General features: G+C 39.2%; 1 protein-coding gene across 1 annotated transcript in view; it reads left to right on the top strand.

The window, feature by feature from the left end:
• Positions 1-10,727, top strand: part of LOC109085620 (serine/threonine-protein kinase SIK2-like) — a 32,469-nt gene extending 21,742 nt beyond the window's left edge. The window contains exons 8-15 of the mRNA XM_042771089.1: positions 89-241; positions 346-504; positions 4,403-4,634; positions 4,768-5,043; positions 6,162-6,322; positions 7,710-7,820; positions 8,011-8,102; positions 8,189-10,727. Of these exons, the coding sequence (XP_042627023.1) occupies positions 89-241; positions 346-504; positions 4,403-4,634; positions 4,768-5,043; positions 6,162-6,322; positions 7,710-7,820; positions 8,011-8,102; positions 8,189-8,738 (1,734 nt within the window). The 3' untranslated portion in view covers positions 8,739-10,727. The remainder of the gene's footprint in view (positions 1-88; positions 242-345; positions 505-4,402; positions 4,635-4,767; positions 5,044-6,161; positions 6,323-7,709; positions 7,821-8,010; positions 8,103-8,188) is intronic.
• Positions 10,728-14,928: the final 4,201 nt, after the last annotated feature.

Here is a 14,928-nt window from a genome sequence, read left to right as displayed (position 1 = left end):
ACAAACTTAAAGAAATGTAATTGCATCTTTAATAACCACACAGGCTTGACTAATGTGGCTCTTTTTCGTTTATTTCTCTGTTTTGCAGTCTCTTCAGAATAAGAGTTACAATCATTTTGCTGCTATCTACTACTTGCTGGTTGAGAGGCTAAAGGCCCACCGCTGCAGTTTCCCAGTGGAGCCCCGACTCGATGCCCGCCAGAGACGTCCCAGTACAATTGCAGAGCAGACTGTCGTCAAGGTATCACTCTTCAAATTGCCTCTGAAAATTAAAATATTAACAGTAGAGTAAATATGGTGTTTACCAACTAGTTGACTTTACGTATCTCTCTCTCCGCAACGCAGGCGAGCAGCGCTGCTCCTCAGGTGAGCCTCCTTCCTCAGAACATACGTCTCCTAAGATCCCCAGCTGTGCCTCAAGCCCCTGCAGACTCCTTCACGTTCCCACAGTCCTCCTGTGCTACTCAACACAGCCTCATGGAGGAGGAGGTTGGGACTCCCAAAGTGAGTGAGAAATGGATTAGAGGTTGAATTATGGGGGAATGAAGCTCGTGTTCTCTTTGTAGCCTGTTTAAAGCTCAAGTTTTCACTGTAGCATAGCAAATGTTTAAGATCATCTAAATTTTGATGAAATTAGATGAAATGGAAACCAAGAACCAGTGTCAAAAATAATTTTTTGCTAAGGGGCAGTATTTTTCCACTTTTATTTTAAGGGATTGATTGATGGCTTCGTGGATTGATAGATAGATAGATTGATGGGCAGGAGGACGGACGGATGGATGGATGGATGGATGGATAGATATTGATTGAGTGATTGATTGATGGATGGATGGATGAATAAGCAGATAGATAGATTTAAATAAAGTTTTTATTTAAATAAAGGCTAAAGGAATTCGGAGGAATTTTGTTCCCACATATTATATTTTTTCTTTTCTTAAAATGTCTCGCCCAGTGTCAACCATATATGCGTTTTAGCAAAATCCCCCATAATCCCATTCTTGGGGGGGTGTTGATTAGCTGTTACAAACATCTGTTGTTACAGCGTTGAATCAGACTGCTGCTCATTGAGTGCTCTTACACTCCTTCCCAACATTGGTGTTAAGCAATTCAGTCCTTCCAAGGTCAGGCAGTGGGCCTGGCTGTTTGCTCGGGCCTCCTCATCAAGCCTGCTCCCCGAGGAGCCTTTTGTTCAGAACCATACTGACAGACGGCCAGATCTGCTGCCAACTTGGCATACAGAACAGGAATAACAGCACAGGAGCCGGCCAGCTCTGCCACTCTATCTCCTCACTAGAGTCCTGTTTACACTGTCTTCATTTTTATCTGTCTGTCTCTCGCTCTGCTGTCACTCTGAGACAGCAATCGGCTCTCTCCAAGACTCTTCTTTCATGCACATACTTTGTTTTAATGCCTTTTGCGTCGATGAGGGAGAAGCTGTTTACTTTGATGGTTTTAGCCTTAGTCATTTTGTCTCTATGCATCACTGAAGGTGAGGTGAGACATACACTGTGAGTGTGTTTCCCCTTGAGGACGTCCACAGCTGTTTGGGTTACATAAGCAGGTCAGTCTGCAGTCGTCTCTGGCAGTGACACACATTGGATGTGACAGCTGTCCATTCGCTCCGGCTTAGTCGTTCCACTTTTTCTTCTCGCTCTCATTCACTCTCACATACGTGCACACCACAGACTGTCTGGCTTTGTGTGTGCTGGTATTTTACCCTCTTTGGAAATGTGGAGTTATTGAGCATTCATGGCTTTCATACTGAACATTGCATCAGCCAGTTCCTCTCTTGAACAATGTGTTCAATAAACAATGTACAAAATTCCTCTTATTGTAAAACTTTTATCGGTAAGTGTCACCTGTATACATATATGGATGTTAGAGTTTTGTTGCAAGAGGAAATGTGTACATTATTTCTTGAATACTTAGTTTAGGAGAGGAAATAATTAATGCAAAACTCAGTAGGAAGTTATTTGGTTGGTATTTATTTAAATGACATTTACGATATTTGAGTAGGATATTTAATGCAAAAAAATCAAGCCCTTTCCAGTGTTATCTAAGTATCATTGATGTTATTATAATTTTTGTTCATATTTAGAATTAGATTTTATTTTTATATTTTCTGTTTTCACTTTCATTTTTGTTAAAGGTTTAGTAATTTTGTGCTTTTTTAATCTATGTATATAGTTTTGATGAATTTTTATTCATCTGTTTTAGTTAATTTAGTTTAGTTATTTTAGTACTTTAAGTTTAATTGAAAATGAAAAATGTTGCTTTGGCAAGTTTTCTTATATTTTATTTCAGTTTACCTTTATTTTGTTTCAAATATTTTTTTTTACAGTTTTAGATTTAATTAAGAAATAACAGTTTTTCTTTATTTTTTTCATCACAAATTGATCAGGTCATAAAAAAGTTGTTTCAGAGGTGGAGCAAGTTATATCTTGTTAAAAGATAAAAAATTGCACAAAATAGCATCTGTTTTCACACAGGTTTCCCCAAACAAGCCCCCATGTGCTATTGGCTGAACAAACAGATAGCCCTGCCCCAAACTCACACCATTGGTTGAGGGAGTGTTGCTGTTGTCAGGCTAGTTTGCTCTGTTTGTTCAAACTAACTGAGCAATATTTTGAAAGCACCATAGAGATGGTGTTTACATTTCGAGGGAAATAAATGGCTGCAAACGTCTTATTTATAGTTGTCTCTGCTTATTAAGATGAGAAATTTTTGCACTGAAAAATGACACACTTCCCCTTTAAGATCAGAGGAGGAATTGTGACACTCTCCAACATGAGATGTTTAAAATATGAAGTACAACAGAACCCCTGGTAGGGAGGGGACGGCAGGGATTACATAATTTGTTCAGAGTCTGTATAATCACACTGTTTGTGTGTGAAGGGACCGGGCAAAATGATGGGCTGAAATGTAAAAAAAAAAAAAGAGAGAGAGAGACAGAGAGATAGAAGGAAAAAAAGACAAGAGAATCTGTGGCCGTTCTTTAACCGTGTGCTGGGATAAGAGTATTCCTGGCCCAGCATGCTGCAGGAAACTCAACTCATCCAGATGATCCATGTTGGTTGAGTGTGTGTTTGATGGCATGTCTCAGTGTACTCCGTCTGCATGAGACTCTGACAGCCCTCTCAGCCAAAACACACTTCCTGTCCCTGCATTCCAGAATTCCACCCCCTCCTCTCCAGCTCACTCATTCGTTTAAGAGAAAAGCAAGAGTGAAGGAGAGGGAGCAATAAAAAGAAGCAAAAGGGAGAGACTGCAGTGCTTTTGTTTACACTCGCTTCATCCCCAAATCATTAGGGAATGTGTTCATGAAGTTCAGCTTGTCATCACAAAGCATGTTAAAGTTTGTGTGTTTGGTGCTGACTGAGTGGAAGTTTGCCCCAGAACTGTGAGTGAATTATGAGGGCTGATGGGAGATTAGAACTTGGGAAATACAATGCTTGAAGGCAAATGTCTTATCTACAACACTGGTGTAAGTGAGGGTTCATCCAAAGAAAAAGAAACATCCAAAAAAGATCTCCAAAATCTTTTAAAGGAAATGCATAAATCACATTTATAACATTTCCACTTCAGAGTAATAAAGAAATTAATTATATCACAATTTCCCTCAAATGTTTCAGGGTTGCGGCTTTATTTTTCTTATATTCTCCAAATTGCGACTTCATAGTTTTATCTCACAATGTGACTTTCTATCTCACAATTTTTGTAACTTAATATCTCTAAATTATGACTCTCGAATTTACAACCATGCTTTTATCTCACAATATGATCTATATTATAAAATTATGGCTTTATTGTAATTGCCTTTGCAACTTAAGTTCACAAAAAGACAACTATATTTGTCATAATTATTAATATATACGACACAATGACTTAATATCTAGCAATGTGACTATATCTCACATCATAATTGTAACTATAATTCTAGAAAATGCAACTTTTTTTTCTCACAATGTGACTATATTGTGACATGACTATCATAATTGCGACTTGTGACTATATAATTCACAATATGAAAATGCTGTATCTTGCAGTGGGAAAATATTTAACATTTGCGACTTTGTTTCTGGTAATTGCAAATATGTTTCTTGTAAATGCAACCTTTTATCTCTAAATTATACCTTTATAGACTTTTTATCTCAAAATGTGACTTATTTTGAGATCATGACTTTATCATTATTGCAAAGTTGCAACTATTTCTCATAAATGTGACTATTTTGCACAGTTGTACAGTAACTATGGAACATGCATTGTGACTAAATATCAGATTTGCGACTTTGAATTAATATCTCCCACTCGCAATTTCAGGTCTTCTAGAAAAGCTTTCCAAATACTTTTCGCTACAAAAAAAACCCCCATTATATTTAGAGATCTTTACATTGTTTTGCAGGTCAACGGCTGCATGCTGGACCCCCTGCCCCCTGTGGCTGTTCGCAAATCCAGCGCCTCGTCCCCCAGCAACATGATGGAGACCTCTATAGACGAGGGCATTGAGACAGAGGAGCTGGACACCGAGGATGATCATACCCACGTCTTCAATGCCTATCAGACAGCCCGCTTTGGACAGCGCAGACACACGCTGTCTGAGGTCACCAATCAGCCAGGAATCATGACCAGTGGAGGTGGGTCTGGCTTAAGGGTATTCATTATCCCTGTATTAATAGTAACAGTTTAGATAAAAATGACAATGAAATCACAATACCTGTTTCATAAGTGTTAAGATGATAAATTATCGTCACCTCTCTGTTGACCCAGGTAAACTGTTCAGTGTGGGTCATAACCCCTCACTGGGTAGCATGGACTCAGAGTATGATATGGGCTCCATGCACAGTGACCTCAGTCTGCTGGAGGATGCACCCTCTCTTAATGAGGTGGTCCTGGCCAACACATCCATGACTCCACCCTTCATCAGCGCTCGGCCCGCTAACCCCGCCATGCAAGCGCTGAGCGCCCAGAGGAGAGAGACACACAACCGTTCTCCCATCAGCTTCCGCGAGGGCCGCAGAGCATCAGACACCTCACTCACACAAGGTGAGCACGACCCTGGGATTACAGAGAGACTATATATATATATATATATATATATATATATATATATATATATATATATATATATATATATATATATATATATATATATATATATATATATATATATATACACACTGCTCAAAAAAATTAAAGGAACACAAATCAGAGTAAATTAAACTTCTGGGATATTGATCTGGTCAGTTACGCAGCAGAGGGGGTTGTTAATTCATTTCAGCTGCAACAAGATTTTTTTTAAAGAAATTGATACTTTTATATTGCAGAGATGCATTCAATTAATCAAAATGACACTTACAAAAGCTATATTCTATTTGAACTTTCTATTCATTAAAAAATCCTGAAAAACACTGTTTCTGCATAAATATTAAGCAGCAACAGTAATACACGGTTGTTATTCTGATAACATAATTTATATTAAATATAAAAAAAATAAAAATAGCTTGAAATTAAAATTAAAAAATGTGTAAAAATATTACATAATTTAAAAATATGCACAAGTTTCCATGTTTACTAGTGGTCTCAGACGATTGGATCCCACTGTGGTATGTGGGTTAGATTCGATTTCTCTTCCTTCTCTTTCTCTCACACTTATTGTTATTTTCACAAATTATCGCTCCCTGTTTCTCTCTTGTTTTGCACCACCCCCTGTCAGATGAATCATTGTGTTGAATCAGAGAGCGCTTTGAAGATTAGGCCAACTCGGTCCTATTGAGTTCTCTCATCCTGTGGCCTGAATAATTACCCTTAATCACTTGAAGCCCTAAAATAACCTGAGAATCCTTTTTTTTTCAACCCTCTTCCATTCAGCAGCAGAGGAGTCAAGAACCACTAAACAGCATTTTAATATGCACTTGAGCATTTGCAGCCTGCCTGGACATAACTTCTCCTGAAATAGATTGATTAGCCACGTTAAGTTTGGTCACATGGTAGAACCGCACCAGAGCAGTGGGCCTGAAGGAATGAGAGTCACTTCCTCTGTTCTGACACTCCCATTTGAAAATTCATGACCACACATGGATGTGGTACATTATCTGATGATCTGTAAGTCATTCGGAAATAACAGTGCTATTATTCATTATCTTATTCCTCTCTTCATGTAGGCTTGGTGGCCTTTAGACAGCACCTACAGAATCTGGCACGGACTAAAGGTATCCTGGAGCTAAATAAGGTGTATGAGCAGATGGGCTCTGGAGAAACCCCTTCCCTGGGGCTGCTGAGCCCTCAGGCCCATCCACATGACTTATTGGATCCTGCACTACAGGTCAGTCCACCAGGGAAGCTAACCTGAGATCTGTTTTGTAGTATCCCTTACAATCAGGAATGACTAATGCAGAGGTTTCAAACTGAAAAAAAGAAGCCTAGATTACTAAAATTACTGAGTAACATGCCAGATAAAAGCAGTTCGTTTTTTTACACCAACAATATACTATAGGTGTACTACTTGGCACACTGCCTTTGTCTTGTCCTCACTTAATTTAAAGTGCTCCCACACAGCTGAGGTCTTAGGCATTTTTGTCTTCTCTTCCAGATGAACTGAATCATGACATTCACTCAAGGGCGATGCATATTCAACGGTGAATGAGAACCGTTTCGTGGGGGATGCCAGGTGTTCGAAAAAAAAAATATTAAAATCTCAAAATTGAAAATCGAATGCAAACCCACCAGATGAATATTCGAATAATCAAATATTCTGGTCCAGCCCTAGTAACTAATTATGTTATCATGTGTTTTTTACACAGTCACCAAATTTGATTATATTACAGTTTCATTCTGCTTTCAAAACTGGTAAAAAAATTCTGACAAAGTTATTAAGTCCTAGTTTTAAAACACAAGAAATAATAAACAAGCCTGTATTTATTTTAAAGATTTATACATTTCATATTTCTGTAATAGTGTGTAGAAAAAAGATCCACTTTCTATATTTTCTATTTATTGCTCTCTCTTTATATAAGCCAAAAACATTAAACAGCAGAACTGTTTTCTTGAGCATCAAATCAGCTTATTAGAATGATTTCTGAAGGATCATGTGACACTCAATTTGTTATAATGATATAAATATATATGCATAAAATTAATTGGAAGCACTGTGCGTTACTTTGATTGGAAAGTGTCAGAATGCCCTTACTTGAACTCTTCTACCCTTCTAACTTCCCTACTGACACACAGACAGACCCGCTTATGTAATTATGCGAGAAGAAGCAGCCAATTGTCAGTTGTTTACTGTCCATCCGGTAAGCCCCCTGAATGCAGCCATTGTTGAGTAACAGGCTGGTGCCCGGTGCCCAATGCAGGCTCACCAAAGACAGAGATTTAGTATGAATCAGTGAATAAATACTTATGGGAATAACACATAGGGATACCACGCAGAGCAGGCGCCAGTGTCTAGATGAAGTCCAAGAAAAAAAATCGTCTCTAAATCGAGTTCATTTTACTGGGCTAATATAGCAGTGAAAATGATCTTCCATTAGAGGCATGTGGCATTGCGAGGATTAGCTACTGGAGCAGACTGGCATGTTTTTCCCAGAATCCCTCAGGGTCAGAGGACAGCTATTCAGCCTTTTCATAACCAAGTAATGAATTCATGCATTTGAGTGCACAGCCGTCAATGTGGCTGCCTAGCAAGGCGCTGACATGTTTTCTGTGTGCAGGAGGAAAGAGGTCACCAGCACGACATGGCTCTGTGCTCAGGTGGAACACACCCCGCACTGTTGTCAAGGAGACAGAGTCTGGAGCCGCAGTACCTGTCTCACAGAATACAGGTGACGCACCTTTATTTCTGACAACATTATCTAAATAACACACATTTTAGCTCATCTGAGATGTGTGTACAATAAAAGTAATAAAACGGTAAAAGTTCACTGCAGTATTTCACTAGATGTGCATTGCAGTGTAGGACAATTTCTACAGCTCTGCATTTCACAATCCTTAACATTGTGTATCTCTGTACAGAAAGCCACACTGATGGCCAACAGCCCCAGCAGCTGCCAGATGTTCTGCAAAGAGACCCCTCGCAGTCTGGAGCAGCAGCTGCAGGAACACAGGTATTACAGGAACTACAGATTACTCTGCTTTCCCTTAATGTCAAACCGGTGATCCATCTATTAAACCCCTTCTGTTTGATCTGCAGGCTGCAACAGAAACGCCTGTATCTTCAGAAACAATCCCAAATGCAGGCCTACTTTAACCAGATGCACATTGTGGAGGACCCTTACTCTCCCTGTGCAGCCATGGGCCACCAGGACTCCAGAGCCCCCCCTCAGCCCCAGGGTTCGATAGCACCAGCACATCAGCAGAGTTCCCAGTCCTCACCTCAGTTTGCACATTCACAGCCTCTCAGCCACCTAATGGAGCCCAACCCAGAATCCCTGCCGTATGAGCCCTACCTGGGCCATTATGCTCAGATGCAGCCTCTACCACAAAGCTTCTCCGCTCAGCTGCAGCCCCAACAGCCCGAACCCCTCAACTACACCTACCCAGCCTGCGATCCAATCCACTCCGCCTCAGGAGAAGCACTGTACCCGGAGCAATATGACTATCCGCTTGAGCCCGGGCAGCTGCCTCCACCTGCAGAGGGCGGCCCGGCTGGGTATGAAGGGTTGACATTGGCCGATCCATTTCTAGACAGCGAAATGATGGAGACGGTGGACCCCCAGCATGGTTTTGTGCTGGTGAACTAAGCCGAGACTCGAATAACCAGTATTACCTTGATTTCTGACTCACTACGGATGAATTGACGGATGAGATGACGTCACAGGGACGGATTGAGTTTTGTACGTTCGATGTTTAGGTTGCGGCAAATGTGAGCTGTAATCTGTATACTTCATGAAACTCCTCCCTACCTCCCTCCTCGTTCTCCAGTGGTCCCACCTGCTGCTCTCTCACGATAGAGTGCCGGATGGCGTGGCGTTCAGGCCAGCCGCAATGGGGCTCCGAACCGACCGCAGGATAGGAGCTGCTCGCTACGCGCCTTATGTAGCACAAAGACAGCCTAGATCTGCAATACGGAGCCTGCTCGACAGCACAATTAAATATTGACACGTTTTGTACTGAACAAGATCACTCAAAGCGTCTGACTTTGATTATGGAAGACTAGTCATGCGCACTCAATAAGTGCAATGTTAGTTAAAAACACATGGCAATATTGAAGCAATATACTGATTCATCTAAAAACTGAAAAAAACGAAGCCATAAGTCAGAACTGCACCACCCAAAACTGCTATCACCAGACGTTTCTCAACTTTTAAACGGCCAAAGCCACAGATAATTGTGGACGAAGCTGTGATTTTCACTGGATTCCCTCCTCACGCTCATAACCCTAAAAATAACAATCTGTTCTCCTTGAACCGCAACAGTGTTATTTTGTCTGCTAATATTCCTCAATATTTGCGCACCATGAAAGATCAGTCATGACTCTCTTTACATGGTGATGATTAATAAGGAGCGGTTTTTAAGTCAGGGTGATATCATCACCTCCATGGGTGGTGTTGGTATGCGTTTAAATGATTTAGAGAATTATATTGCTGATATTTACCCCTTTACACTAAAGAATACATCAGCATTCAAGTCAAGTCACAAGACACTGGATAGTTCGGTTAATTCATTGCATTTACGACAGACAAAACGGAGATTGTTTTTGTTAGCAGCACTTAGAAAATCTGTTCTACTTGAAATGACAAGTCTGTGACTAAACCCAGATATCAGATACTCTACAGAGAACAATCATCACGCAAACTGATCGCAAGGTTCAGGGCTTTGTAACAGAACACGTATTAAGGCAGATAATATACTGGAGCACTTTGTCAAGGAAGCTAAAGGAAATGTAGCTGAGGAGACGGCAGATGGGTGAGGTGAACCTGCTCTGCTAGTTTCATCAAACAAGAGACATAAAATTCATCTCTTTCCAATAACGCGCTCTCTCAAAGAAGGATGCCGAGAGAGAGCGCGACTGGGCGATTGTTTTGTGTAACGTAGAGGTTAGAAACTTTGAAAGTGCTTTCAAAATGCAACAAATTTTGTATTTAATGTGATAGTGTTCTGTGTGCCTTTTTCTTCTTTCTTTTAAGTTAAGATCTTAAAAGGATCGTTCACCAAACATTCAGTCTTCATTTACTCTCCCTCATGTCGAGCCAAACTTGTATGGCTGACTTTCGCCTGTGAAACACTTTCAAGCATCAAAAAGAATGCAAAAGAACTATGAGAGTATCATGAAAATGGCCCAAACAGGTTAAGAATGACATGAGGGCGAGTAAATGATTTTTGGGTGAATAGTTCTTTAATAACCTTGTTTTTCAGTTTGATTCTGTTGGTATTGTTACAGGACATATGTAGACCCAGGTTTTACAAAGGTACAAAACCAAAGTCCCCTCAGAAGTGTTCCTGTATAATAACCCCACCGTGTGGAGTTTGGAGCTTCTTGGTCAGCGTTGTAACAGTGCTGTTTTTTTGTTTTGTCAATCAGTATATGCCGGTGAAAAGTATTAATAGCAATATTTCTTATGAATAGTTCAGAATGAACAGATTAGTGAATGTGTTGCCATATCATAATCACACCTGCTGGCAAACACCATTCCTTGGACATCCTACAATTCTGCATTTACCTTCATGGTTGTTGACCACACATAAGCTAATGTGCTGTTAAGATTTCAAAAAAAGATTTATTGAACAAAGCGTTTTGTGTGTTTATTTTCTCTGGTGGGATTTTCAACATAACTCAAATTCACTTGACTGCACTGTTTTTCCAATGTTTTATTGTCACTTTTACACAGCAGTAGAACACGGCTACGTTCACACAGACTTCGGTTATTTTCCGGAGTGACAACATTTTTATAACTCACAATGAACCACATTTTTGTCAAAATTCACAAGGGGTCTTGTCACGTCATACAGTGCGAGAGATGTGCTTTGTGCTCAGGGTTGCCAGGTTTTCGCAACAAAACCCGCCCAATTGATACTCAAAACTAGCCCAATCGCGTTTGGAGGGGGTTCCCGCGGTAAAAAAAAAATACTTGCATTCCGGGGGGTTAAATACACGTTTTTTCGGCGGGAATCCTCCAGTAAATTTGCATTCCAGTGGCTAAATATCATGTTATTGGTGTCGCTTCAACCCACGGCAGCAGTGTTAAAGTAGACCAATTCTGCGGGAAAACCACAGACTTGGCAACACTGTGCTACACAAACATCTAGTATTTCTGTTTTTTTTTTTTTTTTTTTTTAATGTGTGTATTCAGTAACTTACAAACTCGCAGATATTTGCTGTCTGTTATCTGAAGGTTTTAGATCCAGTCATTGTCTTCCAACGGATCTCCTTCCATCAATTTTGCTTGATTTTGGGCAAGTATTCAAAAATTCTACTCAAGTGAAAGTACAGATATTCAGTGAAAATCTTACTCAGTTAAAAGTATCTGGCCAAAAGCATAATTGAGTAAAAGTAAAAAAGTATAACTTTAAATTTTACTTGAGTATTTTATTGAGTATTATTGAGTATTCCAAATAAATAAATACATGAATAAATATAATAACAGGACATCCAAAGATAATGCTTAAAAAACTACACAATTACACAGTGAGGACGATGGTAACCCAAACAACACCTATTGATGAATCAATGTCGTCTTAAGTTAAATGATAGGAGTGTGTAAGAAAACATAGGCCTACAAATATTAGGCTTCCGAAGCGGTCCTGTACACTTGCATTATATGCACACATTAACCGTCCAGCATGTTTAGAATGTTTAAAACAATTGAAAAGCAGTGTGATGCACAAAAAAAGCCCCTTACAAACCCTCATAGAAATATTAGAAAGTATTTCATGCTACATCAGTCAATTAAACAATACAGTTTTGGTGTGTAAAGGGGTTTGTGAGTTTAATTATGTGCAACAAACTTATGATTCCCTATTAGAATGTTTCAATTCATTTGTTCAGCAGAGCATTTAGAGTTCACTCTCAAAGGAAGCTTCCTCTTCTGCTGTGATTTTCACATGACCCTGAGCTCATTTGTTCTCATTCACACATCCATGTACGTTCTCGCCCTCTCTTTCTCACTCTCACTCTCATTCACTCATTCTGATCACATATGAGGCAAGAGCCCGATTTCCAGACAGCTCACCACACAAGAATGCTCACAAATTACACAAGCGGAGAAACTGTTGTTTTTTCCACTGTTCTCAAAATCAACCACCACTAAATATTTCTCTTACCCAACTCAAATCAGATCGTATTGTAGCCGAAAGTCTTTTCCAACAGTTTGAAAAACGTCCATTTCACACATCCTGTCTGCTCAGTGCAGTTCTGTTGAATTTCATTTATTTCATTTATACCGGGAACAAGAGAAAGTGTAAAACCAGGTACAAAATCTATTTTAGGTTCCTGCTCTACTTGCATAAAACATAAGCACAAGTCAATGGCAGCAATGTTGACAGTGGAATGGTGTTACTCTTGATACACCTGAGACAAATGTGTTTAATGCAAGAATAGTCCCATTGCTGCAGAATCCTATTATTACAGCATAATTAGGTGGTTATCAGACATATTATCCTCAGAGGAGCATCAAGATTGGCACAGATTCATTTGGCCTGCTAAACTGGACAGAAACAACTGATCCAATGAGGTCAGTGATGGCTTACCTGTATATAAGTGTCAGTGCCATCAAATCCTCATTTTCTTGGAATCATGGTTTCCAACTGGTGCGTCTCTCATTAGGCAAGAATTTTGAATTTGGTATCAGCCAACAGCAGTTTTTTTTCCTCACATTTGGACAAATATGATAGATCATTTAGTAATAACTAATATCTGTCTCAATTAATTGTTTAGCACTTGCTGAAATCTTAACACCGTGTACCGTTACAACACTATGAAATCAAAAGGCATGGCCACTCCACAAACATTTGCCTTTTTAACAAAATATTAAAGTTAATAAAGAATAATGAATAAGAGAAGAATTTTCCTTAGTCTATAAACAGTTTATACAATTCCATTTCATCCATAAGAGACACAACATCACAAAGGACTGGACTGGAATTCTTCAGTGGTGTTCATTAGCCTCATGAAAGACCATCACATCATAAGACAAGCATGAAATATCCAAGGTGCAATCTAAGGAAATTGAATTGCTACAGCAATATAGTATGCAACAATTAGAATCTTCGCATATTCTCAAAATATTCAGATATCACTTGTCAAATCAGATTAACAATAGGTGTAAGAGAAAACCTTAAACTTGTTGTAGCTTTCAATCTCTATGTTAATTGTCCCCGTGACGATGAATGTTGGCCTTTGTGAGTTAGATGCAATGTTTGTTGTCTTCTGATTGAAGTCAGATTTAACATTTATAATTGAATACATTGTCCGTCAAAACTACAAACAGAGATACACTTTGTATCTTGTTTATTTCCTTAAACAAGTAATGTGTTAAAAGGACAATAATGCATTATTGATGCAGGATGCCTGTAATGTTCTAGTAATGTTGAAGGCCTTGATTAGCTTGTTTAGGCATGTTCAATCCGGCCTCTGTAATGGTAAGTTTGGGACAATGCCAAGTACGTATATAAAAATAACAAAATCTTAAAAACAAGTGCCATATTAAAAAGAGGGATGAGTCAAATGACACCTAGATTACAGTTTTTAGAGAGCTTTAATGTTGACTCACAAACCAAGCTTTGTTTTTGTCTAATTAACATCAAAAGATTTTGAGTCGAGTTTCAGGAAGTTACAGCTCATCCAGTACTTGATGCCACAGCGAGATGCAGCAAGGAAACTGATAGAAGTGGTGTTTCAGAGCCGGTGCTGAAATCTGAATGTCATCAGTTTAGTAGTGAAAGATGACACCATGTTGATAGATTTTATCAGCTCAGAGAAACAAAAGTGAAGAAAATAAAAAATGTGCCAAGTACTTAACCTTGGGGAACACCTTGTGTAATTGTGAAGAAATAGTAGATTTGTGCTTCCATTAAATAACCATTTGAATGATGTAATAACATTAGAAACTAAACACACAAGAAATTACAGCATTTTGGGAGTAGATGACCACATCTCAGTGCCATCAGTCTTTGATTTCAGCATGATGTTTAAACAAAATGATTATTAGCCATCTTCAGCACAGCTGCCGTTGCATAATCTTGCTTAAACACAAGCAGGAACATCTGAAAACATTTGGCCACAATGACCCATCTCAGCTACACAGGAATTACATAGACTTAACACTGATGAGAGCACAGCTTAAAAAGTTGACTTGAACATATCCACTTCCTTCAAGACAGAGGTCCATTTCACATTTTGTTCTCTAGTACTCTACATGCTATCATATACTGCATGGCCATTTATAAGAGTAATTACTAAAGATATTAATTTGAGGTTTAGACAGCTCACTAATGGTCCATTGTTTCCACATTTAGGTTCAGGTAATGAGACGGTATTAAACACCCATGCAAACCATTGATCTTAAGTCAGTCTGATCTATGACTAAATGCCTCCGAACTGTTAGGGTCCGAATTCAAATGATACAGGAGAGTTTGCTACCCTCGCTAATAACTTAAGGATGTGAGCTGTTCAAATTTGTTCCAAATAAGTCTAGTCACAAATCCATCCTAACAGTTTTTACAGAAATAATTCTGCTTAAATAAGACATCTGATACTCTGGAGAAGTGTCAGAGCGCAGTACCACCAACTCCTGCCAAATTCGGTGACGAAAACACGCAATCCAACACTGCCAATAAGATCACTAGCCAGGTAACTATAGAAAACGTTTCATCAGGAGACCAAAAACCTGATTGCACATTAATCCTTAAAATTCATATAGGATGACAAACTCTTGGAGACCATATTTAACAGGTGTGACGCACACCCTATTCCAGTTAGAATTATGCAACGAT

The sequence above is a fragment of the Cyprinus carpio genome, chromosome A15 (assembly GCF_018340385.1).
Source record: "Cyprinus carpio isolate SPL01 chromosome A15, ASM1834038v1, whole genome shotgun sequence".
In the NCBI taxonomy this organism is placed as follows: Eukaryota; Metazoa; Chordata; class Actinopteri; order Cypriniformes; family Cyprinidae; genus Cyprinus; species Cyprinus carpio.
This window is presented reverse-complemented; position numbering and strand designations above follow the sequence as displayed.